At 42.6% G+C, this 27,752-nt stretch overlaps 1 protein-coding gene across 1 annotated transcript in view; it reads left to right on the top strand.

The window, feature by feature from the left end:
- piwil2 (piwi-like RNA-mediated gene silencing 2) overlaps positions 1 to 27,752 on the top strand; it is an 81,632-nt gene that overhangs the window by 35,141 nt on the left and 18,739 nt on the right. The window contains exons 11-20 of the mRNA XM_087984387.1: positions 849 to 962; positions 1,923 to 2,111; positions 3,604 to 3,688; positions 6,501 to 6,590; positions 10,305 to 10,445; positions 11,257 to 11,370; positions 13,029 to 13,217; positions 15,339 to 15,440; positions 19,710 to 19,826; positions 23,640 to 23,728. Coding sequence (XP_087840513.1) covers positions 849 to 962; positions 1,923 to 2,111; positions 3,604 to 3,688; positions 6,501 to 6,590; positions 10,305 to 10,445; positions 11,257 to 11,370; positions 13,029 to 13,217; positions 15,339 to 15,440; positions 19,710 to 19,826; positions 23,640 to 23,728 — 1,230 coding nt within the window. The remainder of the gene's footprint in view (positions 1 to 848; positions 963 to 1,922; positions 2,112 to 3,603; positions 3,689 to 6,500; positions 6,591 to 10,304; positions 10,446 to 11,256; positions 11,371 to 13,028; positions 13,218 to 15,338; positions 15,441 to 19,709; positions 19,827 to 23,639; positions 23,729 to 27,752) is intronic.

The raw sequence follows: 27,752 nt of genomic DNA, 5'->3' as shown, positions 1-27,752 counted from the left end.
TGGGGAGAGAGGGAGGGCGGGTAGTCAGTTATTTGGAGACAGTGCCTAAGCTCCCATCGATGCCCAGGACTGTTCTTGGCAGCATTTCAATAAGCCGAGTTCACTTTTAATCACTAAGCAAAAGACACAATTAGTGTTGGAAACACCTTTTTGATGTAATGTTTGTATCAGGACCTGAGATCATCCTCGGATAATCTGAAATTTGGATAATTGAGTTGCTCTGTCATCTCGTCCAACTTATGGCCCACAGCTCTCAAAACCCTTCCTATTCATCTACCCATCCAGATGCCTTTTAAATGTTGTAATTGTACCAGCCATCTCCTTTTCTCTGGTAGCTCGTTCCTTAACACACCACCCTCTGCATGAAAACGTTGCCCCTTAGGTCTCTTCTAAATCTTTTCCCTCTTTCCTAAACCTATGCTCTCCAGTTCTGGACTACCCCACCCTCTGGAAAAAACTTTGACTATTCACTATATCCCTACCTGTCTTGATTTTATAAACCTCTCTGAGGTCACCCCTCAAACGACAATACTCAAGGGAAAACAGCTCCAACCTATTCAGCCTCTTCCTATCGCTCAAACCCCCCACCACCCTGCCAACACTGGCAACATCTTTTATAAATCTTTTCTGAACTCTTTCAAGTTTGGTGCCTTGGTCCTAATCATAAGTTAGGCTTCAGCTAGAGTACAGTTTGTAATAAGTATAGATAGGGTGATGTTAGTAAAGATTGTCACAAAGATCAAGTCAATAATTTAGTCATGCAAAACATGTATATTTGGCGGGGTGTCTTGCCCAAGGACAACATGCAGTTGCTTGTTTATGTATCTAAGAGGAGTTTCTGTGTACAGATTGCAGATATGGCCAGGATACTCTGCAAGCATTCGAAGAACAGATGGAGGATTGATGTTACTTGTTGATGTGTCCCATAAAGTAATTCGTAATGATTCTGTCATTGATGTTATGTGAGTATATTTAACAACAGTTGTCAGTTCAAGGTGCACTTGTTGGAACTTGCCATCTCCTGGTCACAATCCACTGTACTTGCTTACTCATGTCCAGCAAGCTTTGCTCAAGTCAAATTGAATCCACTTGCCCCTGTTGGAGCCTCAATACTTGGTAGCTTGACCGAGGGAAGCAACATGGAAGCCAGAATCCCATGACAAAGGACAAGATTGTGTCAACACAGGTGGCTGGTGCTTTCTCCTCTATACCGGTGCCACGAGTTTCATGTACCCATTATTTCTTTTGAGGTCAGCTGTTACAAATCTGGTTTTGTTTTCTCTTCAGTATGGAAGATTACTGATCTGTGAGCTGTTCAAAAGGTTGAAAATTATTTATCAAGGTAGAAACAGGAAGTACATGTTCTGGTTACCAAGCAGGATTAGTATTTAAGGAAGCTGAGTAGACTGAAAGCGCAGTTATTAAAGGGGAAAATCAGCAAACATATTTCCCAATAACAGGAGTAGAAATCAAGGACATAGTTTCTCCCACAACAGTCACTGCAACAGAATGGTATTGAGATACAGATCAGGCACTCTCAATGAAGAGTGGAACAAACCTGAGGATTTGAATGATGTGCACTTACTGTGTTACCTTGTAGCAACTGTCTCTGCTTCTTGAAGGTTTCCCATAGAAATGGTGCTGAGTTAGTAGTTCAGCAGCAATTCCTACCTGGTGGAGACATTGGGGGCATCATAATCATGTGTCTGGATGATCTGTTTGGTGTGTTTCTAACTATTCTCAACCCCAGTGTTGAAGAATCTGAGCTGGTATTCTTCCTGAAACATATTCAGGTTTCTTACTTCACAATCGCACTCCTACTCCCCTAAAAGAAAAAGCATTTCTTCACTGCTCTCCACCTCATCAAGAATGTCAGCTGTGTTTCGTATTGACTCCAGTCCACATTTGGCCTTTCTTTTCAGGCAGGCTATATACCAAAAGAGCAGTGAGAATTTCCAGGATGACTGTACGAAGCAGTTAGTGGGCAGCATAATCATGACAAAGTATAACAATCGCACCTACCGCATTGATGACATAGACTGGGACAAAGCCCCAACAAGCTACTTTCGGATGGCAGATGGCACAGACATTACCTTCTGTGACTATTACAGGTGAGCAGGACTTTGGCAAAACAAGGATGGCGATTGCTAACTTGTCCACATCCATAAGATCATTAAGAGGGGCTGGGGCATACTTTGTGATTGGTTGTGCTGGCTCCACTACTTAACTGAGTCTGAGCTTTAAGTCCACTTTACTGCTGCTCCTCATATATGCCTGATGCCTTGAGAAACTAAATACTTGTCTTTTTGTATCTTAAGTATGTTTAGCACTGGAGTATCCACAACCCTCTGAGGTAGAAAATTCAAAAGACTGTTGATAGAAGAAACCATTCCTCTTTTTCTGACCAACATGATGATCCCCTTATTCTGACACTTGGTCCCTGTGCAAGTTTCCCTGTTTCAGCGGATCTGGTGTCTTTCTGGGAGACCCTCTTTTTTTTTTTTTCTTGGTTTCCCCCCCACCCCTGAAGTCCAGAGTGTGTAGGTACTATTTACATAAGCTTTCATCACAGGACAACCAGGGACCAATCGAGTGAACAGTCACAGTCACACCTCCAATGCAATTATATCCTTCCTTAAATAAGGAGCTTCACATACATCTTGAGGTATGATCTTGCCAGAGGACTGGAAAAATAGAGCAAGATATTTTTAACTTGTGCTGCCATTTCTGTATTTCCAATTGATGCTCCTGCTCTGTGAATCAACATCCTCTTTCCCACATTGCCCTTTGAGCTGCACTTGAAATTCTCTTATCTGCTTGGCCAAATGCCAAGTGTTGCATGGTTTGGTAACAATCCAGAGATCACTATTTGGAATGTTCTGTGTTCTAATTGAACCTTAGCACTGTGAGTTCTTACAACAGAGCATTATTCCAAGAGTTACTGGTGCCATTGATTGCTTTGCAATTATATCCCTTTGTCAAACTGCAGGTTTTTCTCTGTTCGTGAAGATATGTCCTTAATCCTGGCAGCCTTCAGGAAGTGTAACATTCAGAGCTTCTGAATCTGGTTGCAGAGAACTGTGTCAATGCACCTGACGATACTGATCCCAGTCTCAACCGCTTCTCCCATCTGATTGGTGTCCTGCCCTATAGAGCCAGTTCAATTTGTTCATCCGCCTTGCAGTCCTTCCCTTTTATCCACATTGACACCAACTGTTTAAGGCTGTGTTACTAAGCATGAGTGTATCACATCAAGTGTTAAATATCCAGGACAAGGAAAAAAGCAATACAAATAAAGAAATGGCTGAAAACTGATTCTGAGGGGGCATGGTGGTATTTTTCATCATGTTCTGTTGTTTCAGCACTGTGCCAGGGAAAATTGATTGGATTACATGTGTGTCAGTAGGACGGATTTCAGATGTAGCTTGTTATTTTTAATGCTTCTGTTCCCTAAAATTCTCAAATGATTATAGTTCACGGTATAACTAAGTTGGAGAGGTTCAGGATGAATACCTTGAAGTTAATCTGTAAAGTTAGTCATCTGTTTGTCTCATACTTAAGGATTGAAATGTTATCATTGATATGTTGGCTTTATGATTCCAGCCAAGCCTACGGGATTACCATTCAGGATTTGAACCAGCCTCTCCTTGTATATCGACCTAAACAGAAGTATGGACCACAGGGACAGGTACCAGATAAAATTGTGATATCATTAGTAACCCCTCTGGTTCTGCTCTCTGCACTTTGCCATAATCCTGTTGTAATTTCTTCATCTTATTGGATTTCATCAAGTCATAGAGTCATCTAGTTCGCTTTTGAAACTTGTTTTGAATTCTGTTTCCATGACTGCCTCAAGAAATGAAGCCCAATGGGTCTAAAGGAAAGTTACCTCTGGTGCTTTGATGATCTTCCTTACATCTGTCCCGTCTGGTTACTAACTCTCCTATTGGTGACACTTTATCCTTGTTTACTCCTTCAAAAATCTTTAGAACATTACAGTGCAGTACAGGCCCTTCAGCCTTCGATGTAGCACTGACCCGTGAAACCAATCTGAAGCTCATCTGTCACATTCCATTTTATCCATATGCCTATCCAATGACCATTTAAATGCCGAGTCTACTACTGTTGCAGACAGGCCGTTTCATGCCCGTACTACTGAGTGAAAAAACTACCTCTGACATCTGTCCTACATTGATCACCCTTCAATTTAAAGCTATGTCACCTCATGTTAGCTGTCACCATCCGAGGAAAAAGACTCTTATTGTCCATCCTATCTAACTCTCTGATTATATGTCTCAATTAAGTTGTCTTTCAACCTTTTTCTCTGTAACGAAAACCACTTCGAATCCTTCAGCCTTTCCTCATAAGATCTACTCTCCATACCAGGCAACATCCCAGTAAATCTCCACTGAACTTTACCAAAGCTTTAATATCCTTCCTAAAATGCGGTGACCTGAACTGTTTGCAATACTCATTGTGACTTGACTAGAGTTTTGTACAGCTGCAGCATGATCTCCTGGCTCCAAAACTCAATCCCTCTACCAATAAAAGCTAGCACATTGTATGCCTTCCTCGTAACTCTATCAACCTGGGTGGCAACTTTCCGGGATCTGTGCACACACCCACAGATCTCTCTGCTCATCTACACTACCAAGAATCTAACCATGAGCCCAGTACTCTGCATTCCTGTTGCTCCTTCCAAAGTGAATCATCTCTCGTTTTTCCGCATTACATTCCATTTGCCACTTCTCAGCCCAGCTCTGCAGCTCTTCTATGTCCCTCTGTGACCCACAACATCATCCAGCACTATCCACAACTCCACCAACCTTCGGGTCCTCTGCAAATATACTAACCCATCCTTCTACACCCTTATCCAGGTCATTTATGAAAATGACAAACAGCAGTGGCCCCAAAACACATCCTTGCGGTATCCCACTAGTAACTGAATGTCAGGATGAACATTTTCCATCAGCCACCACTCTCTGTTGTCTTTGAGCTAGCCAATTTCTGATCCAAACCGCTAAATCCCCCTCAATCCCATGCCTTTGTAGTTTGTGCAATAACCTACCATAAGGCACCGTATCAAATGCCTTGCTGAAATCCATATACACCAAAACAACTGCTTTAACCTCATCCACCTGTTTGGTCACCTTTTCGAAGAACTCAATAAGGTTTGTGAGGCTTGACCTACCTTTAAGAAAACAGTGTTGACTATCCCTCCTCAATGTATTTCTTTCCAGATGATTTTAAATCCTATCTCTTATATCCTTTTCCAGCACTTTACCCACAACTGAAGTAAGGCTCACTGGTCTATGATTACCAGGGTTGCCTCTACTCCCCTTCTTGAACAAGGAAACAACATTTACTATCCTTAAGTGTTCTGGCACTGTTCCTGTCGACAATGACAACATAAAGGTCAAAGCCAAAGGCTTTGCAATCTCCTCCCTGGCTTCCTAGAGAATCCTAGGATAGATCCCATCCATCCCAGGGGACTTTTGTATTTTCACACTTTCCAGAATTGCTAACACTTCCTCCTTGTACACCTCAATCCCATCTATTCTCGTAGCCTGAATCTCCGTATTCTCCTCAACAGCATCATCTTTTGCCAATGTGAATACGGACCAAAAATATCCATTTAGCACTTCCCCTATCTCTTCTGACTCCAAGCACAACTTCCCACTACTATGCTTGATTGGTCCTAACCTTAGTCTCGTCATTCTTTTAATCCTAACTTACCTATGGAAAGCTTTAGGGTTTTCCTTGATCCTATCTGCTAACAACTTCTCATGTCCCCTCCTGACTCCTCTTAGCTCTCTCTTGAGGTCTTTCCTGGCTAATTTGTAACATTCAAGTGCCTTAACTGAGCCTTCACATCTCAACCTAACATAAGCCTTCTTCCTCTTGACAAGACTTTCAATTTCTTTAGTAAATCATGGCTCCCTTGCTCGACAAGTTTCTCCCTGCCTGAAAGGTATATACTTATCAAATGCTCACAGTAGCTGTTCCTTGACCAAGCTCCATATTTCAATTGTGCCCATGCCTTGCAGTTTCCTTGCCAATTCTATACATCCTAAATCTTGCCCAATCGCACCATTCTTGTCTTTGCCTCAGCAATAACTCTTTTGCCCTGCAGTATATACCTATCCCTTTCCATCAATCAAGTAAATTTTGCTTTTAAATAGCTCTGCTAAGTTTCCCTTTACTTCCTCTGCTCTCCGAAGAATGTCCTCCATTTCTGTCACTTCATGCAGTTGCTCAACCCGGGAATCATCTTTTTTGACCTAACTTTTCTCCAACTGCAAAATTGACTTCCTTTTCTATGATCAATTTCTATGCCTTGTCTATTCACAACATATGCTTGCCTGTTCATGGTGCTTGTTCACAAGTATAGGTTCCACTGAAATACCCCACTAAGTAGAGAAGTTGTAGCAGTGTTTTCTGTGGGTGAGCTGATCTCAATATTGTTTGTGAATTGAACCTGTGCATGTTTTTACCCACAGCCTATCCAGAGCGAGATCCTCCTTGTACCCGAACTGTCTTTCATGACTGGGATCCCTGATCAGATGAGGAAGGATTTCCGTGCGATGAAAGCAAGTAGCAATTCTGCTCATTGTTTCACTTGGACATGTATTATCTGGCTTGCAATATAAATTAACTGGTGTCACTTCTTGTTGTGGGCAGGTACTGATGTGTGGCTTGCAGAGGCCATAAGGTGCAAACGTTTCCTTCATTGTAGAATTTAGAGGCTGTTCAGCCCATTGTGTTCCTTCTGGCTCTCTGAAAGAAAGAACAAATTCAACTCAATCCTATAATTGATCCACAGTTTCGCAAGTTTCTGATTCAAGTGCCGAATCAGTTCTGAAACCAATATTAGAATATAATCGGCTGCCACCATTTATTCCGATAAAATATTCAGTTGTGTGAGGAATAAAAGGGTGACTAGGGTAGCAGTAGGGCCAGTCAAAGACAGAAGTTGAAAGTTGTGTGTGCACCCTGTAGAGATCAGAGAGGTGCTAAACGAATATTTCACATCTGTTTTCACTCAGGAAAAGGAGAATACTGTAGAGAAGAGGCTGAGATACAGGCTATTAGATTAGAAAGTATTGATGTTAGTAAGAAAGAGGTGTTATCAATTCCTCGAGGTGTGAAAGTAGCTAAATCCCCTGGGTCGGATGGGATTTATCCGAGGATTCTCTGGGATGCTAGGGAGGAGATGGCGGAACCTTCAGCCTTGATCTTCGAGTTGTCATTGTCTACAGGTTTAGTATCAGAGGACTGGAGGATTGCAAATGTTGTCCCCTTGTTCAAGAAAGGCAGTAGAGATGACCCAGGTAATTTTTAATCCATGCGCCTTGTCTGTTGCAGGAAATCTTTGGGAAAGAATTGAGAGATAGGGTTTATAATCATCCAGCAAGCAACAGTTTGTTTGGAGATAGTCAACGTGGTTTCGTCAAGGGCAGGTTTTGTATCACAAACCTCACTGAGTTTTTTTTTTGAGGTGACCAAGTATGTGGATGAGGGTACGACAGTTGACGTGGTGTATATGGACTTCAGTAAAGTCTTTGATAAGGTTCCACATGGTGGGCTACTGGAGAAAATGCAGAGGCATAGGATTGAGGGTGATTTAGCAGGTTGGATTAGCAGCTGGCTTTCTGTAAGAAGGCAGCGAGTAGTGGTTGATGGAGAATATTCAGCCTGGAGTCTAGTTACTACTGGTATGCCACAAGGATCTGTTTGGGACCACTGCTGTTTGTCATTTTTATCAACATTGTAGGTGGATGGGTTAGTAAGTTTGCAGATGACACTAAAGTTGATAGTGGTAGACAATGTGGACAAATGTTGTAGTTGCAAGGGGACTTGGATAAACTGCAGAATTGGGCTGAGGGGTGGCAAATGGAGTTCAATGCAGTAAAGTGAGATGATTCACTTTGGTAAGAATAACAGGAAGGCAGAATACTGGGTCAATGGAAAGATTCCTGGTAGTATGGATGTGCAGAGGGATCTTTGTGTCCATGTACATAGATTCCTGGAAGTTGCCACCCAGGTTGATAGTGCTGTTAAGAAGGTGTACGGTGTGTTAGGTTTTATTGGTAGAGGGATTGTGTTCCGGAACAGTGATGTCATGCTGCAACTGTACCAAACACTAGTGCAGCCTTAGCTGGAATATTGTGTTCAGTTTTGGTTGCCCAATTACTGGAAGGATGTGGACGCATTGGGAAAGGTGCAGAGGAGATTCACTAGGATGTTGTCTGGTCTGGAGGGGGAAGGTCTTATGAGGAAAGGCAGATGGACTTGCGTCCGTTTCTCATTGGAGAGAAGAAGGTGATCAGAGGATTAGATAGGGTGGACAGTGAGTCTTTTTCCTAGGATGATGACGTTGGCTTGTATGAGGGAGCTTAGCTGCAAATTGAGGGGTGGTAGATTTAAGACAGATGTCCGAGGAAGGTTCTTTACACAAAGAATGGTAAGGGCGTGGAATGCCCTGCCTGCCAATGTAGTTAACTCAGCCACATTAGGCGCATTTGAACAATCCTGGATGAGCACATGGATGATGGGATAGTGTAGGGGGATGAGCTTAAATTAGTTCACTGGTCGGCGCAACACCGAGGGCCAAAGGGCCTGTTCTGCACTGTATTGTTCTATGTAATGTATTTCCAATCGCATTAAACATTAGTTTTAAAACCAAACTCATGGTTCCCTGTAATGTTTCTCACCAATGTTCTAAAACCCTTATTACTCTTCCTCCTGCCATTGAAAACAGTTTTTCTCCGTCGACTTAAAATCCCTGAAAACATGGAATACCTCTTGAGGCTCCTTTGACATTTATTTTGAGGGATCTGAGTGAAATAGCGAACTGTTTGGAAGCATTCCAGCTGATATCAAATGAATCAAAGGCAGTGGGTGAGACATCTTAAACTTCAGGTACAAAAACCCGTGTGTTACTCAAATGGATGGAAGAGAACCAGTCTCTCACTTTTGAGGTATCCAAGAGTCTGGGGAAGGAAGTCTTGGTTTCAGCAAATGCAAGAAAGGTGTGGGTCTATATTTATAACCTGCTGCTGACAGCAATGTCCAGGGAACACTGACTGTTGCCAGACTGATAAACTAGCTTAGTGAAAGGTTGAGCTTGAGATATTAGATTGACCATATCCACTTAATTCTGGTGAAAATGGATGCACTCAGTAAGTGTTAAGATTTTTGATCAGATTTGTAGCTCAGGTTGAGGTTCAGGCTGTAAGTTTGCTCGATGAACTGGCAGGTTTGTTTTCAGACTTTGCATCACCATGCCAAGTAACATCAGTGAGGCTCCAGTGAAGAACTGGTGTTTGTGTGTCTTGGTCTCTGAAGGTGGATGATATCATCTCTGGTTCTTTTTCTGAGGGTTGGTAAATGGGGTCCAAATCTGTGTTTATTGAGGGAGTTCCAGTTTGAATGCCAGGCCTCTAGGAATTCCCGTGTGTGTCTTGTGAAAGCAGGACAGAACACCAGCACTTCACCGGAGGCTCACTGGTGATGTTACTTAGCATGGTGACGAAATGTCTGATAATAAACCTGTCTGTTCAGCGAGCAAAATTACAACTTCATTAAGTGTTGCTTCAACATTTCGGGTACTGTAGCCAAGTGAGTCATGCTACTGGACCAAATGTACACAGTATGAGTTCAGGTTCCATGCTGCACTTAGAGCCAAGTCTTGAGGAAGATCTGCAAATCAGTGGGGCATGAAAATGTAGCATATCTGGTCTATCCTGCCTGTGGTCCATATTGCAAATATTGTCAATGGAGTGTTTGTGTGCAGGCTTTCATTGAGAGCAATTGGTACTTATTGGGGCAATATTATGGCGCAGCTGTCAGGACCAATTTCCACCAGGTGGCTGGCAGATGTGAAATGTATTGTGCACTTGGTGCTGTGAATAAACCTACATGGAAGATCAACTGGCTTCTGCTTCTTCCTCTGCCAAATCTATTTGTACCAGATTAGTGTGTGACTCCTGAGCTGTACAGTGCTGAGGAGATTGTGCATCTCTCCAATGGAGAAATTGCTGGGGAAGTTTTCTCTTTCAGTTTGAGACACTGAAATGTGGGGTGATCTAGTAAAGTCTTATTTTTATACTAGTTTTCCAATTTAACATCTTACTCAAAACATCCTGATTTGAGCTCCATCGTTTGAGTGGGATTGTAATCCATGATCATCATCTGTTTGGGGTGGGAGTGCTATCACAGACACTTTGAACTGATATTTATCCAGGTTAACCATTATGGTTACAGTTGTTTATCTGATTGCTGGTTTTGGTTTGAACTTGTAGGACCTGGCTGTGCAGATTAACCTGTCTCCAGAACAGCACCACATGGCTTTACGAAAACTGCTGAACAACATCAAGAAAAATGCCATTGTCCAAGAAGAGCTGGCACACTGGGGGCTTGTCATAGATGAAGATATCTATAAGGCAGGTATTTATGTTCTATCCTGTAGCGAAGCAGCTTGCCAATCTGAAATGTTGGGGTGGCAGAGATATGTTGCAACAAGTGTGGGCTGGCTGTGTACCCCATGTGGAGAAAGCCCATCCCCTTGGGTAGGGGTGCTTATGCAGGGGCAAGCAATTGCATTGAGTTTCTTGGTGTTAGTTTGCAAAGCACCTGGGTTGAGTGAGCAATTTGCAGTGGGATGAGCTTGGTACTTCACCACAAAGACCGGAATTGAGATTCAGTCATCATCATGTTCTGGGTCTGAGTGGAGTGTGGCAGCAAATTGTTTTGCCAGCTTGTCCCCTGTTAGTACCAAACGGCACATGTCCTAGAAAGCTTCTGGAAGCATTGACAGCCAATCAAGTACTTTTGCAGTCCAATTGCTTTTACAACGTGTCAGAGGACGTTGTCACTGTTTGAATCTCATTGAATCTTTTAACATGAATCTGAAAGATCAGCTGGGGCTGTGGTTTAATATTTCATCCAGAAGGCAGCATCTCTGACAATGCAGCAGTCTCTTGGTGCTGACGTTGAAGCCCCACCCTCTGGAATAACATTTGTACACGCTAAAGAAGTCTGTGTCAAAGCTAATACCTTGTAAATAAGGTGGCAAGAGAACATGAGTAGGAAAGGGACCCCATATTTTAAATGGCATATTGAACAGGGTGAATAATGAGCAAAATGAACCAGCAGTTTGCATATCATGAAAGCAACTTTTCAAATCGCAAAGCTGTCAGGATTATTTGCAGTAACTCTTGCATTTCTTTGCTCTTGCCAAATCATCTCTGATAGACGGAAGGAAGAATCTTACCTCCAGAAAAGATCATAGTACGGTGCAGATCGTTTCCAAGTGGGGCTGATGTTAACTGGTCGAGAGAGGTTGTCCGCGAAAAAGTAATATCAGCGGTAAGCAGACCTGAGGATCAATGCAGCAATCTGACATTGCCACAGTTGGATGTAACTCTGGTTGTCAGATGTGAGTCATTTGAGAATAAATGTTTTCAAGCAGTGGGTAGTTCAGGTGTGTAATGCACTACAGGAAATATGGCAGGTGGGAGGTTCTCATGAGGCATTTAAAGACCGAATTAGATGATTATTTTACAAGAATTGATGTGCAGGGGGTTGCTGTGGGGAAGGGCAGGAAATTAGAACCAAGTCACAGTGCTCAGTTGGAAAGCTGGTGTCGACACAATGGGCCTAATAGTTTCATTCTGCACTGTCGCAGCTCTACAAAGATAAGATTTATTGATGTATCTGATTTCATTGTCATGTACTAAGAGCTTACAAATTGGAGTTCAGCAATTCAGCCTTCCTCGTATCTGTTGGATTTATGTTTACTGCATGTATTAAATCCAAGTGACCTTTCCAGTCATAGAATCCCTTAACACATTTTCTTTGTCCCATCAATCCAATGCCATACTGAATGTGGTGTAATTTCTGGTTCAATCACTGTTTGTGAAGTTTTGTCATGTGTAGAATTCTTTAAATACAAACTCATCACTTAATGGTAAGGCTTGCCAGCTTTTGCTGCATTAACGACGTGTTTCTGGACTTAGCGTTTCTGAGTCACGTTTGAGAGTCTGTTGCTGGAAAAATGCAGCAGGTCAGGCAGCATCCGAGGAGCTGGAGAATCAACGTTTTGGGCCGGAGCCCTTCAACAGCCTTTCAGAGTCATGTACTTAGTGTTTAAAACCTTCCATCTCTTGTACTCCACAGAAATGAGAGATCTAGATGCTGAGAATGAGGTCCAAGATGTGTATTTTAATTCTGCTAGTTCTGAAGAAGGGTCACCGGGACCTGTTAGGTTAATTTTAATTTCTCTCCACAGATGCTGCAAGACCTGCTGAAATTTCCAGATATTTCTGTTTTTGTTTCTGTTTCTGTTTTCCAGCATCTACAATTCTTCCAGTTTATTGTCGACTTTCATGTTATTTGGTTGGTATCAAATACAATTTTCCCTACCTTCTAACATTGGAGTTGCCCGTTCACTTAACCTACTCCTGAGAACATAAAAAGTGTGGAAAATCGGGATAAAATAATGCCTGGTCTCTGAATTGAGGGGCCAGATGATCGAGCATATTCATTTTTTAAAAAATTGTGTTTTGTTCGGTTTTTCACAGCCTCACAGTGACCACAGGGGCTTCACAGCCAGCGGTCCATGTGATGTGAAGTCACTGCTGTGATTTAGCAGCAGAAGTCAAGTCAACTCTGACAGCAATGTGATATTAGATAGATGTGCAGATTGAGGAGCTGGTTGAGGAATAAATATAGGCCAGGACACAGCAACTTGAATTCTTCTGCTTTTGCAATAGTCTCTGCAGTGGGACCGGAATCTGCAGCCTTATTATTAAGAGGTGTGAGTGCTCATCTTCTTCAATGCTTACTGAACAAAGATTGACAGGCAACTTGGAGGACTTGACTCCACAGGCTGTCAGAGCGCAAGAAACATGGACATAGATTTGTGTCCACTTACTGAGAAAGCTGGAGAAGAGCAAAACAAACAAGTTTTCCTTCTAGAATGTTTGGGTTGATTTTAAATGTGTAATTGTTTGTTTTGAGTACAGGCCACACTGCACTGCTGGGCTCTGTTGTACACCAAGCAAAGTGCAACACATGCCAAGGATCTCGTCAGCTTCATGTCAAAGGTGGCAGAACCCATTGGAATTACCTTCCAGCAGCCTGCATACATCGAACTGAAGGACGATCGCACCCAGACCTATGTCCGAACTCTCCAATCGTACCTGGGGAGTAATGTACGTGACAGGTTTTTGGCGTTCAATGTATCAGCAGTGGGGGGGGAATGCAGTTCTTGAAATCAAAATCTACTTGTGTAGTGCTGCATTGTTTTGGATATATGCACTCGTACAGAATGGTTTGCTGAATTCACTGTGGAACTTGATGTTGCTGTCTCAGCAGCCTGGCTTTTTATTTGGCTTTTCTAGTGCTAAGCTGTTGACCCCCTTCCTTTGTTTGTTTCTGTAAGATTTTGAAAAGCAATGCAGCTCTATTGGGTCAGAAAGCACAGAAAAGGCCCTTCGGCCATAGAGTCTGTTCCAATGTCCCTGTCCGTAAAGGCATGCTAAGCCAAATTTTCTGTACATGTCCCAAATCCTTGTGTGTCATGATATTTAAGTCCTCCTCCAAATTTTATTTTAATCAAGGTTGTAAGGTTTCCAACCTCCACTAACTTCCCACACAGTCCATTCCAGATTGCCATCATCCTGGAAGTGCAATGTTTTTTTCTGCTGCCTCTTACGGTGCTGTCTTGTGATTTGATCCCTGTCCATCCTCCTCAATCATGTCCTTCCCCCTCAGTTTTTGCTACTCTGAAGAAAATAATCAAAATCTGTCCAGACTTTTTTTATAGCTCAGTTTCTCCACCCCATGGAACATCAGAGAATCCCTAATGCTGTCACAACCTTCCTGTTGTGGTGTGACCAGAACTGCAGAGTCCTCCAGTTGTGTGCTGACCAATGAGTCGTAGTCATAGAAATGTATAGCATGGAAACAGACCCTTCGGTCCAACTTGTCCATGCTGACCAGATATCCTAAATTAATTGAGTCCCATTTGCCAGTATTTTGCCCATATCCCCCTCAATCCTTCTCAATGATGTATCCATCCAGATGCCTTTTAAATGCTGCAATTGTACTAGCCTCAACCACTTGCTCAGGCAGCTCACCTTAAACCTATGCCCTTGGTTTTGGAGCCTCCTCTTTTCCCCCCCCCAATGGAAAAGATGTCTCTTCATGCTATCCTTGCACCTCGTGATTTTATCAACCTCAATAAGGACACCCCTCAGCTTCCGACACTCCCAAGAAGTACAGCTTCAGCCTCTTTCGATAGTTCAAACCCTGGCAACTTCCTTGTAAATATTATCTTTTTGCTCTCTGCCATGAATGAAAGCAAGTGTCCCATATGCCGAGTTAGCTATCCTGTTGACGCTAGAGGCTCTATCTGCTGTCTTGAATACTCATCAAAGATTCCATCATAACAGAATTCTACCAGTTTCTATGTATCTGTGATACCCAGGTCTCCATTCACAGCATACAGTCTGCCTTCCTATTTTTGGTACCAACCTCTCATGTCATTACATAACTGCATCTGCCATATGTTTACCCACTGAATGAACTTGTCCAACTCATAGTGCAATATCCTGCTCACAGCTCACTCTGCTGCACAGCTTTGTTACCTGCAAATTTTGAAATACTAACTTAATTCCCCCACCTTAATCATGAACATTTGTGAATAGTGAGGTCCCTCGACTGGTCCCAAGGTATCCCATTAGTCCAAATACACCACATTGACTGGCTCCCCTGATCAACTTTAATAGTTACATCCTTAGTTGGTCCTTGCAATTGGCATCACAGCATAGCACTCTGGGAAGGGCATCCTTAAGAGGTGAGCAATAAATGATAGTCTGACAGTGATCCCACATCCCATGACTGATATTTTTTGATAATAAAGTCTCTAACAGATTTAGCTCCTTATTTTACGCACTTATGTGCTTTTGAAATTACTTTGTTTGCCTCATTGGCAGTAAATCCAGTTTAAAAGACATGAATTGCATTTAAATTGCTTTGGGAATGTGGCAAATGCAAGCAACTTGAAGTACTTTGTCCTTCCTTCCTTAGCAAGAAGTGGAGATGTCTAAGGACATGGGTGAGCTCGGTTTGGGACTGAGTAGGGGAAGCTGATTTTTGTAGCACCTCCACTGTTAGTGAGTATGGCACTGCTCACTGGTGACTGTCGGTGCAGACAGTTACTTGAACCGTTGGCTGTCAGCACAAAATTATTTACAGTGCAACAATTCAGTTAAATCCAACATGGTGTGACAAAACTGTTAAAATGGTATGCTTGTCCTTAATGTTCACAGGATTCGGTGAAGCTTGTGGTATGCATAGTGACTGGCAACCGTGATGACCTGTACCATGCCATTAAGAAATTGTGCTGTGTGCAATCTCCAGTCTCCTCGCAGGTAAGGGTTCAGCTCCTTGACAACAGTGGGAGCCTGGTTCGGGAAAGATAGTTATGCATGCACTTTTTCTGAAACCTTAATCTCCACGGTGTTAGTGGACTACACTAACTCATTATTCTCCCAGAGAGGAGTTTCATTCATGGGATGTGGGCATTGCTGGCTCAGCAGCATTCATTGCCCAGAGTGCATTTAAAAATCAACCACATTATTATGGGTCTGGAGTCACGTGTCGGTAGTTTCCTTCCCTAAAGGACATTAGTGAACCAATTGGGTTTTTCTAACCATCGACAATGGATTCATAGTTATCTCCAAACACTTACTTCCAGATTTTCTTTTAGTTGAATTCCAACTCCTCCATCTGCCCTGCCAGGATTGGACTCCGGGTCTCCAGAATATTAGATTAACAGTCCAGTGATAATACCACCAGGCCATCACCTCCCCTGATGTTATGGTTGAATGTATCAAGAGAACCAGGATGCGAATATTTGGTCTTTCACACCGATTTGATTTGCTGTTTTCCAATTCCACTGTGTTAGCCTCCTTGGTTCTGTACCAAAGAAATAAGTTGGAAGTGGGTATTACCATGTCATACCAAAGGGGAAAGGACTGTGAGCAACTGGGAGTAAACTTAGCAATGTTCAAGGATTTGGATAGACAAAGGATCTGGTTTGAAGAAGGGCAGAAGTGTTTAATATGATCAGTTTTAGCCAGCTGTTTGTGTGAATGGATGATTAGCAGTGGCAGTAAACGAATTTGAGAGAGGTATTTGGGCTTATCAATGGTATTAATATTATGGTGACCTCACCCAAATAATACTATAATCATCTACCAAAAGAAAGTCTCTTAGAGTTTCCTCTTCGATTGTTAAGACCTTCCTTCTCTCAATGTCAACGGGCAAGTGATTACCTGTTATCTTCCCCATACATGCTTAAAGAAAACAAAGTCCACTTTCCAAAGGAATCATTGCCTGTGTGTCATTGTCCTTTCTAGGTTTCAGCTTGTCTGCCATCACCAAAAATTTGAAGCTTATTGCTGTAACCTGGGGAGGGAGCCCATCCCTGCAACAACAGGGTTGAGGCAATCACTCTCTCGATGCTTCCATTGACTGCTACTCCATCCACATTTTTGGTTGCGTTTTTTTTTCAGTAATGCGCCACATATGTAAAGTGGTGCAATATAATGTTGTATATACAGTGATCAGTGTCTTTGTTGTGGTTGTGTTCACTGAGCTGGGAATTTGTGTTGCAGATGTTTCGTCCCCTGTCTAGGTGACTTCCTCAGTGCTTGGGAGCCTCCTGTGAAGCGCTTCTGTGATGTTTCCTCCGGCATTTATAGTGATTTGTATCTGCCGCTTCCGGTTGTCAGTTCCAGCTATCCGCTGCAGTGGCCGGTATATTGGGTCCAGGTCGATGTGCTTATTGATTGAATCTGTGGATGAGTGCCATGCCTCTAGGAATTCCCTGGCTGTTTTCTGTTTGGCTTGTCCTATAATAGTAGTGTTGTCCCAGCCGAACTCATGTTGCTTGTCATCTGAGTGTGTGTTTATTTATAAAGCAAGTACATGTCTGATCATGGGATGTTTTGAATGAGTTAAGAATTTTTGCTGTACTTAATAAAACACAACCAGACTGTCTATTCCCTTTGGCAATACAGCCTTTGTATCTGACTGATGTCTTTAACAGTCTGTATTCCATGTGAGCCACTTGCTGCTTCATGTTCCTTTCTCCACTTCGCCTCTTCTACATCTAAAGCCCTCTGTCTCATCTATGTCCTGAAGCCATCTCCTTTTCAATGCTTCTTCAATCCCCTTTTTTTTCCAAAGTTTTTCTAACTGATGTTTGCAGAGTTTCACCACTGTTCCAATCCTATTTTTGTCATTAAAGAAAGAGTTGCACCCCCATAGTTTACTCAAGGTCCTTTATCAAGTGAACACTAACATCTGAATTTGTATTTGATTCTGGAAATTAATCCCCAGTGCTTAGTTAAAAAGATCATAAAATATAAACTATGATGTAACTCTTCCAACAAGTTGGCTATGTATAACATCTTTAATATGATAAAACATCCCAGGGTGTTTTGCAGGAACACTTAAAACAAAGATTGATGTTGAGCCACATTAGGAAATGGTCCAGGAGGTACGCATGTCAGGAGGAAAGCAATATGGAGAGCAATCTTAATAATGGTGAAAATAAAGTGTTGGGAGCTTGTCCCATGGTTAAATATGACACTGAGATTACCAACAGCATGGCCAAGTTTCAGACTGTTACCACAGAGGAGATGGAGTTGAACTAGTTTGCACTAATGAAGAAAAGAATTGACTTAAACTTTCCCAATATTTATTTGGTGGGAATTTGTGCTCAAACACTCTTCTGATGACTTCTCCACTATCTCTGCTGAAGGGAGGTGGTGGTTCTCTTGGTATTGTCCGCATCCAACTGAAAATTCATGTTACACTTTGCAATGACTTTAGAGGACAGCATGTGGATGAGAAATGGGCAAGGGCCAAGATTGCATCCTTAGGGGAGACTAGTGAGAATGGTGTGGGGACTGAAAGAAAAGTCATTGCAAGGGATTCTTTTGGCTGCAGTTGGAAAGGTAAACATGGAAACAGGCACGGACATTCTCAACCTATGGACAATAATAAGAAGGCATCGAGAAAGAATAGTGAAGACCAGCCATGTGCAACACTACAGGGATATCACAGAGGACAAGGAGGGGTAGTTAACATTTGTCACAGGCACATTTTAAATATCAAACTATTGGCAAGATGGCCACAGAGTTTGAAGATTGGAGACAAGTTGGAATTGGCACGAGGCAGATGAAGGGGTAGTTTAGCCTTGTCGGCTCGTGGAAGGGGGTGGGGACAAGGTACAAGCAGCTGATTTAATGGTCTCCATGTTAGCAATCAAGAATTCGGTGAGCTCCTGTTGGATATGAGAATAGAGCTGACAGGGAGAGATGTTTAGGAAGACAGCTTACAGTTGAGATGATGAGCTAGCTGTACACTTGGCATTCCAGGATGATGGTGGACTAATGACCAGTTTCATGGATTTATGTTCCTTATTCCCTGATCTTTCTCCAATTGTCTATTTCTATTGAATCTCTTCTCGTCCAAACAAAACAGGATAATGTCAACTCAGGGTAAATTCTGCCAGAACAAATATGGATTGCTTTTTTTTTTCTGTATTTGTAGATGTATGTTGAGCTGTCAATTTGAGCTTGATCATCTGATGTCAAGTAGACATCAGCTGTTTGAGGGAAACAGCAGAGTCTAGCTTACTGCCTGAAAGATTGAGCATGTGCTTCGATAAAGTTTCTGCTGCTGTTAAACATTTGGGCCTCCTGTCCTCTTAGGAATGTAAAACTTCTTTCTTTCCACTGTGTCCATTACTTTGAGCTCTATTTCAATGAAATTCAGTGCAGTCTCGAGAAACATCATCCCACCTTTTCATTTGGACCCTTCATAGAATTCTAAAGACGATATTGAGTTCAGCAAAATCAGATCGTGCTCACTGCACCCTTTTTTCATCCAGACAAGTGTTCGGTAGGGTACTTGTGTTCTAATTATGCTTCCTAGACCATATGGTGTTTTTACAGTTGTCCCATTATCATCCACTTTTTAATTCTTGTCATTGTTTCAGTCCTCCTTGTTCAGCACAGACATGGTTTTGTTTTTTGCTTTCCTCACTCATTTTACCATCATTTTCTTGTTTACTTCATTACTTTTTGATCTAACCACTTCAAATTCTGAAGTTAAGTCTTTGAGGTGAAATGTTGACTGATTCTCTCTCTCTTCACAGCTGCTGCCTGGCCTGCCAACTGTTCCACGACTTGGTGTTTTTATTACAAGCATCTGCAGTAATTTATTGTCTGGGCTCTTATTTTCTGCCAAGTTAACAATATTCAAGGTCCGTGAATATTACCTGAACCAATGATAAATAGGACCCAATCAGTTCTTGGACTCATTCTTGCAGTTCAAGGAAAGTGGGTTTGGGGGACAGTCAAGGGGATCAAATGGGATTAATTGATTAAAATATTTCCAAGGACCTGAACTGAATCCATGTCAGGTCAATGGCTTCCCAAAAATCTAGAGATGGAGGGAGTATACAGCTACCATGATTCTGCTTGACATTTTGTCCAGTTAACCAGTCAGTTGCTTGGTTTAATAGTTTTCTCTCTATCCACGTTCAGATAATAGTGCATGACAGGAGCAGGAAAGGAGTTTGTTGTGTGTTGATATTTTGATCAGTAATGTTTTCATCTCTCCAGGTGATTAATGTGAGGACAGTCTCTCAAACTGTTAGGATGAGAAGTATCTGCCAAAAGATCCTGCTGCAGATAAACTGCAAATTGGGTGGAGAATTGTGGGGTGTGGACATACCGCTGGTGAGTGTGTGGATCTTGCGCGAGGCTTATTTGTTGCCATCTATTAGGTATAATTGGTTCTCGGCTGTTGCACAGACCCCAGTAGTAGGTATCAGCCAGACTGTCGGGAGGACTTGCAGTTTTGCGGCACGGTGCCTCACTGAGTAGCACTGCTGTCTCTCAGCGCCAAGGACCCAGGTTTGGTTCCACCCTCAGGTGACTGTGTGGAGTTTGCACGTTCTTCCTGTGTCTGTGTGGGTTTCCTCCCGCAGTCCAAAGATGTGCAGGTTAGGTGGATTCTGTCTACTAAATTGCCCTCAGTTGTAGGAATTGTTTAAAGCAGTTTGTCTGGGTGGGATGATCTTCAGAAGGTTGGTGAGGACTTGATGGGCCAAATGGACTACTTCCACACTGTAGGGATTCTAAAGTTTGTGGGATCAGGTCCCTGTTCTAAGATGCAAGCTTAAATTCAAGGCTGAGGCTCAGCTTCACTAAAGGGAGGAATGTACTGTAGGCGGTTCTGTTCGAATATGTTTAAACAAGTCTTCTACCTGTCCTCAGCTGCATATGACATAACCCAAAATATGTTTAAGTGGAGAGAGTTCTACCTAATGTAGGGTCACTATTGCTCCGTGTTTGCTTACACAGCTGGTTTTGTTAAGGGTTTGGAATGAAATTTTCCACATTCAAGTCGTCCTGATGCTTTATTTGCACAAGGTAACTTCCTTTCAAGCAGTCTGCTGTGTGACTCTGACACAAAGTAAAGTTGCCAGACCATCAGGCTGCTGTCTCTTTAGCAAGATGACTGGTGAGTTTTACTTGAGGGTCACCATGCCTCAGGTGATAGGAGAGATTGAGAAGGAGAGTCCTTCATTGTAACCTCAGCTGATGCTGTTGGCATCACTCTGAATTGAAAAACAGCTGTCCAATCAGCTGAGTTAACTGAACCCCTTCCACATTAATAGTCCAATGTGAAAAACAGTTGACGGGAGCTTCTATAAAGCCATTCAGCTTCCTGTCTAACGACGACCAGTGGAGGCCTCCTCCATGGGTGTGTGCTCGTTATCATCATATTGTGGAGATGGGGAGGTCACAGTCAAAGCCAACCCACCCCTCATCTATCCCAGAAGGGAAAACCAATTTGAGAAGCAGCCACGTTTTGAAATGAACACGTTGATCTATTTTGAAGTTGTGTTGAACTAGTACGCCCCAATCACGAGTTCTGATTGGGATTTCCTTCTGGGATGTTTCTCTATATTGGGTCCTCTATTGGGGAAGTTGGAGGCCGTCCTTTCTAACCCCACACCAGTCATGAAACAAGATACCCTTCTCACCCATAACCAAGGTAGGTGATAGAGCGGGTGGTAGATATGACTCCTCAACCTGTTCAGACATATTATGACACCCTCACCTCCTTCCACCTATCATATTCCCAGCGCCCCTCTCCCAAATTCCCTCCCCCCTACCTTTTATCTCAGCCCGCTTGGCTCACCAACCTCATTCCTGAAGAAGGGCTTATGCCCAAAACGTCGATTCTGCTGCTCCTCGGATGCTGCCTGGCCTGCTGTGTTTTTCCAGCACCACATTTTTCAACTCTGGTACTCCAGCATCTGCAGTCCTCACTTTCTCCATATTATGACAGACCTCTAGAGCAAGTGGGACTTGACAGTCACAGGTGGCGACACGAGCACTGCACTCCAAAACCTTAAGTCCAGGAGGTGGTAAGTTGAGGCCCTTAAGTGTCCAATAATTGATCGATGGACCTTCTCACCTAAACCTTAATGAGTGAAATGGTGAGAATGGGGTCTTTCTTCACAGACAACTAGCCCAATTATTTCCCCTCTGAGCAGTTGCAAGGAGGAAAAATTTACATCATAGTGCCACCTTATCAATGCATATTGTTGAGTGGAACTGGTGAGCCAGTGGGCCCACCCACCAAACAGCCCAGCTCCAACATCTTGCCAACAATAAGAACAGTGCCCCTTTTAATTGACTGACAACTGTCAATGGGCCAAGTTTTCTCCACCGAGGGGCAGGAATGCTTGTGGCTGATGCCGAGAGAGAGATAGGGTCTCCTGTTGACGAGTTTGAGCCTTTCAAATCCAAGGTATACGTTGCACTCTCCAACGGAGACCAGCAAACTCTAAGAGCTATGTGGTCAGAGTGATCATAGGAATGCCTCAGCTCTCCATTATGGCTATGGTAAATGTGTTGCATCAAGCATGGATGATTTTATTTGGTTACCTATTTACAGAGCTTGAGTTACACACAGCTAGGGCTGTTTTCCCTGGAGCGTCAGAGGCTGAGGGATGACCTTTTTGAGATTTATAAAATCATGAGGGGCATTGATAGGATAAATAGACAAACTCTTTTCCCTGGAGTAGAGGTGTCCAGAACTTGAGGGCATAGGTTTTGGGTGAGGGGAAAGATATAAAAGAGACCTAAGAGGCAACTTTATCACACAGAGGGCGGTACGTGTATGGAATGAGCTGCCAGAGGAAGTGGTGGAAGCTAACACAATTGCAACATTTATAAGGCATCTGGATGGGTATATGAATAGGAAGGGTTTGGAGGGATATGGGCCAGATACTGGCAGGTGGGATTGGATTGGTTTGGGATATCTGGTCGGCATGGACGAGTTGGACTGAAGAGTGTGTTTCCATGCTGTACATCTCTATGACTCTCCAAGACATGGATTATTTCGTACCATAGTGCAATATTGAAGCAATGACAAGTTCTCTGGCTCATAGGTTGTCTGCAAATGTATCAGATTTTTGGTGAGTAAATCTAGATGGCACTAGGAGATGTTCTACGTTGACTGCAGTTGTCTTTTTTTAATCCAGGGGCTGTAGACACTTGATGAAGCTGCACATTGTCTGTCTGTTTGATGTCTGAAACTGCTTTCTGCATGACACTTGGTAATTACAGAATAAACATCTAAAAGATTAAAAGTGTTTTGTTGCCTCATGACTTCAATGAGAGAAAGTGAGGGCTGCAGATCAGAGCTGAAAATGTGTTGCTGGAAAAGCGCAGCAGGTCAGGCAGCATCCAAGGAACAGGAGAATCGACGTTTCGGGCAGATTCCTGAAGAAGGGCTTGTGCCCGAAATGTTGATTCTCCTGTTCCTTGGATGCTGCCTGACCTGCTGCGCTTTTCCAGCAACACATTTTCAGCTCATGACTTCAATGGGCAATTTAGCATGGCCAATCCAGCTAACCTGTACATTTTGGACTGTGGGAGGAAACGAGAGGAACCCCACACATTTATGGGAAGAATTTGCAAACTGTACACACAAAGTTGCCTGAGGGTGGAATCAACCCAGGTCCATGGTGCTGTGAGGCAACAGTGCTTACTGCTGAGCCACTGTGCCGTCCCCATTTTCTGTCTTTTTCTACAATTTCTAGCACCCGCATTATTTTCTTGAATTAAAGGTAAATTGAACCTTTCAGATGTAAGACATCTATCTGCAAACATAGGGTGATTTTGGAATTGGTTGTATAAACAGGAATTGGTGTGCAAACAATGGTTCATTTGCAAACACATGGTACATTTTTAGCTAATAAAAGGTATCAAGAGCCATGGGACAAAGGTGAATCTACGTATTTGGGTTCCACATAAGCCGTGATCTTACTCAGAAATTTAACAGGCTTGGGAGTCTAAATGATTCTTCTTAAAACTACAAAGTAGTACTATATTCTTGCGCTGGGTCGGTATTCTCTATTCACTAATGATTTCTAACTATTCTGGTGTAATGTACAACTCTCAGCTTTGCCCAGATGAGTGCAAGTGTTAAGTATGTCTGTTGTGCTCAGTGTTCTGTCTGCCCTGTTTCAGAAGCAGCTTATGGTGATAGGAATGGATGTGTACCACGACCCTGTCAGGGGAAAGCAGTCTGTTGTTGGATTTGTTGCCAGCATGAACAAGTAAGTCTGTGCTGCTTGGTGTTACTTGAAATGTTTTAATGTGATTGCTTTAAACAATATTTTTTGCCAAGGGATTGTTCTGTTCCTCCAAGTGTATCACTTAAAACGCTGCCCATTCGCTGTCTCTGCCATCAGTAAAGAAGAGCCCAAGGTCACTGATCTCACCCAATAGGTATTAGAGGCTGCAAGGCCTCAGCAGGGCTTTACCTCAAAGTATCTGACCACTTGCGTTGTTTGTAGACCTGCAAACTTGTGAACTGGGAATTGGGTGAGCAACATGTTTCTGATGCTCTGATTGTTTTGCTGTTACTGTATCACTGGAGCTTGCACCTTTATCTGGGAAGGTGGTGAGGAGATATTGCACAAATATGCCACTGTGAATCAGTCAAATACCATTATGCATTTCAGGGATCAGAGCTGCACTGTGACCAGTTCTATGTCAGTGGACTGTTCAGATAGCTCCCTGTAACCCACAATACAGGAAAATCTGCTTTAAATTTTGTAGCATGATCAAAGCATGCAAACATGTGCAAAGCAAGTTTCAACTTGCTATTGTTCAGGCAAGCAAATAATGAAAATGATGGGCTTGCGCTCTGTCTCACCTGCACTTTCATGTTCTCTGATAAATGAAACTGTGAAGGTCAAAATCTTAAGACATGCATTCGAGCTACTGGTAGGTTTGCCTGAAGGAGATGGTAATTTGACATATGAAACAATACTCAAGTGGAAATGTTCAGACGACAGCTCGTGTGAAGTGGAGCAGAGTTACATCAAGACACAGAAAATAGGAGCCTGTAGACCATTCACCCATTTGAGCCTGCTTTACTATTCAATATGATCTTGGCTGATCATCCAGCTCAACTCTGTTCTTACATTTGTCCCGCATCCTTTCATCCTTTTAGCCCAAGGAACTGTATGTAATCCCTTCTCGAAAACATTGTGTTTCAGATTCACGTACTTTCTGTGGCAGCAAATTATTCTTTGGGTGAAGACATTGCTCCTCAGCTCAGTACGAAATGGCCTTCTCTGTATCCTTTGACTGTGTCCTCTGGTTTTAGGCTCCCTTATCACCAGGAATGTGCTTTCAGTGCTTAACTTGTCCAGTCCTGTGAGAATTTTAGTTTGAGATGAGGTTCCCTTTCATTCTTATAAACTCCAGTGAACGTAGTCCAAATCAATCCAGTCTGTCTTCATTCATTTGTCCTGCCACCCCAGGATTCAGTCTGGTGAAACTTTATTGCACTCCCTCTTCCGCCAGAACATGCTCAAATAAGGATACCAGACTGTTCATAATATTGCGTGTGTGGTCTCACCAAGGCCCTGAATAATTGCAACAAGTCATCCTTGCTAATGTACTCAAATCTTTTCATTGTAAAGGCTAAATGGCATTTTCTTTCTTGATTGCCTGCTGCACTTGCGTACTTAGTTTCATTGGCTGGATGTACAAGTGACAGCAGAGTCTCGTTTCACCTCCCCCTTTCCCAATCTGTCGTCATTTTGATCATGTTAGTGTTTGAAGCTTTAAACCTTTCTGTTTCATCACAGTTGCTGCGTGACCAGTTGAGAATTTCCATTTGACTTTGTATTTCAGATGTGCAGCATCTTCCTTACTTTGCTTTTGTTATGCTGTTGAAGCCATCTTTTCATTGAGACTGAAATGTTTGGGCAGTAATTAATCTAATGTTAACCTACCCAATGCCTCACCAACCACTGTAACTTCTTACAAGTCTATAAACTTTGAAAATCTCTCTGCTCTTCCAACTCTGAGCTCTTCACAGCTCTTCATTTTCAGTTCTCTTCCTGGCGTTCACTTGACTGGGCTCTGTTTCCTCCTTTAACTTTCCTGCGTCTTGAATTTTTTTTTTACTATGAAGGATCTAATTAAGACTAAGTTGCCAAATTGTCATCAATTCTGATGACGGGTCCTGTCCTGAAATATTGACTTTCCTGTTTCCATGCTGTCTGACCTGCTGTGCCTTTCCAGCTCCACATTTTATTGACTCACCAAATTGTTGTGACTTGACTTGCATCTTTCACTCATTAGGAGAAAGTGAGGATTGCAGATGCTGGAGATGAGAGTTGAATGTGTGGTGCTGGAAAAGCACAACAGATTAGGCAGCATCTGAGGAGGAGGAGAATCGAAGTTTCAGGCATAAGCCCTTCATCAGGAAACTGATGAAGAACTTGTGCCCGAAACGTCAATTCTCCTGCTTCTTGGATGCTGCCTGATCTGCTATGCTTTTATGGAACCCCAAGCTCATCTTTGGCTCATTGTCTCAGCTTCATTTAATTGTGTTCTCATGAAGTATATTGGGGATTGGGGCATTTTACTTTTGTACAATGTAAAGTGCAACTTTTATAGGTAAATAAACCAAGTCCTCCTCGTATACGCAGCTTTCCTTATCCACGTTAATAGATCACATAAGGGTTTTGTGCTGATCAGGTCAAACTTGTTTTCTAATTCCTGCCTGCCAACGTTATAGCCCACTGGATTTTTCTTTGATTGTTAAGAATCAGATTTGCATCCATGCTGAGGAAGCTGCACGATAAGGTCAAAGCACAGCATATGTAAACATTCCAAGTTCATAAGGGCACCTCTGTTGCACTACAAGCTGAGAGAGTGCCAGTTTTTGTTTCCTTGTGAAATTCATGGATTGGTGTCTGAGCTAATACTGATCACTTTGGTCAGGCCAGTTCTGTGCGCTTAATATCCTGTATTCCTCTATATCCTTGAACATCTGTGATGAGTGATATTTGCCCAATGATACTGTGAATCTGTTCGATGGATTCTTAGTGGGAGCTGTACACTAAAACCAACTAGAACACATGGGGATTTTGAAGATTTGTGGTTTCTGTGACTACTTATCTATCTCCAAACCGTGCTTGATTATAGAATATTTACAGCACAGGAATTGGCCACTTAGTTTCTATTTCACACAAACCACCTGACTTGAATAAACCCTGTTGACAGAATCATATGTTCCTTCCTTCCCCCATACTTGGCTGTCTTCCCCTTCAACATATCGCTGCACCAACTAGAATTGTAGCAAGTTCCGCATGCTTGTTACCCTCTGGCTTAAGATAGTGCACCTGGATTTCTCAACTTATTTATTTATTAATTGAGTCATCTAGAACAGAAAGACCCTTCAGTTTAGCTCATCCACGCTGATATGTTTCCCAAACTAAACTAGTCTCATTTTCCTGCATTTAGCCTATATTCCCCTCAGAGGCTTGATGGTTTGTTTCATTCATTCACCAGTTTGAGCAATTGAGCAAATAATTGCCCTTTTGAAGCAACTTCCTGGCACATTGCAGTCCAGGTAATGCAGGATGTTGTCAGAGAGTGGCATATCTGAGAAACGCAAAGTCAGTATCTTGCTCGCAGTCACTATCTGAACTGGCAAGTGTCAAAATCCTGCTGCATTTCATACACACAATGGATAATGCACGCATTTGGTTTAAGCCTTAAGGTAAATGCTTTTCATCACGATTTGGGTCCCTGTCCTCATTTCTGTACAAGCTTCTGGCAGTTTGTTTTATTTTGCTGTTGGTATCAGAATTACAGATGTACATTTTTGTACTTGTCATTAACTTAAGGCCATCGCAAAGTGTTACAGCCAGTTTGGTGCAGTGATGTCACAATTGTTGTTCCAAAAAGCTGTTTGCTGGTCTTCATGAGCAGCAACTTGACGAGAATGTGTCAATAGAATCATGGAATCCCTACAGTGTGGGAACAGGCCATTTGACCCAACAAGTCCTCACTGACCCTCTGAAGAGTAACCCACCCAGACACATTCCCTTACCCTATTGTCAAATAAGAACTGGTAAAGCTACCTGTGAAACCTCCCTTGCTGAGTGATATGCTGCCATTGTAAGTTAGGTTTCCACCTGAGGGACAGCAGTTTGAAGTCTAATTGAATGTCTTCTTATTAGAAAGAAGAACTTCTAACACTGCAGTGTTCTGCTCGTACTGGCGAGTCTGTGGATTCTGAGCTCCAGTTTGTGTAGTGTAATATGAACAAGA

The sequence above is a fragment of the Chiloscyllium plagiosum genome, unplaced genomic scaffold (assembly GCF_037043375.1).
Source record: "Chiloscyllium plagiosum isolate Xiang-an unplaced genomic scaffold, Cpla_swu_hap1 HiC_scaffold_48, whole genome shotgun sequence".
Lineage (NCBI taxonomy): Eukaryota > Metazoa > Chordata > Chondrichthyes > Orectolobiformes > Hemiscylliidae > Chiloscyllium > Chiloscyllium plagiosum.
This window is presented reverse-complemented; position numbering and strand designations above follow the sequence as displayed.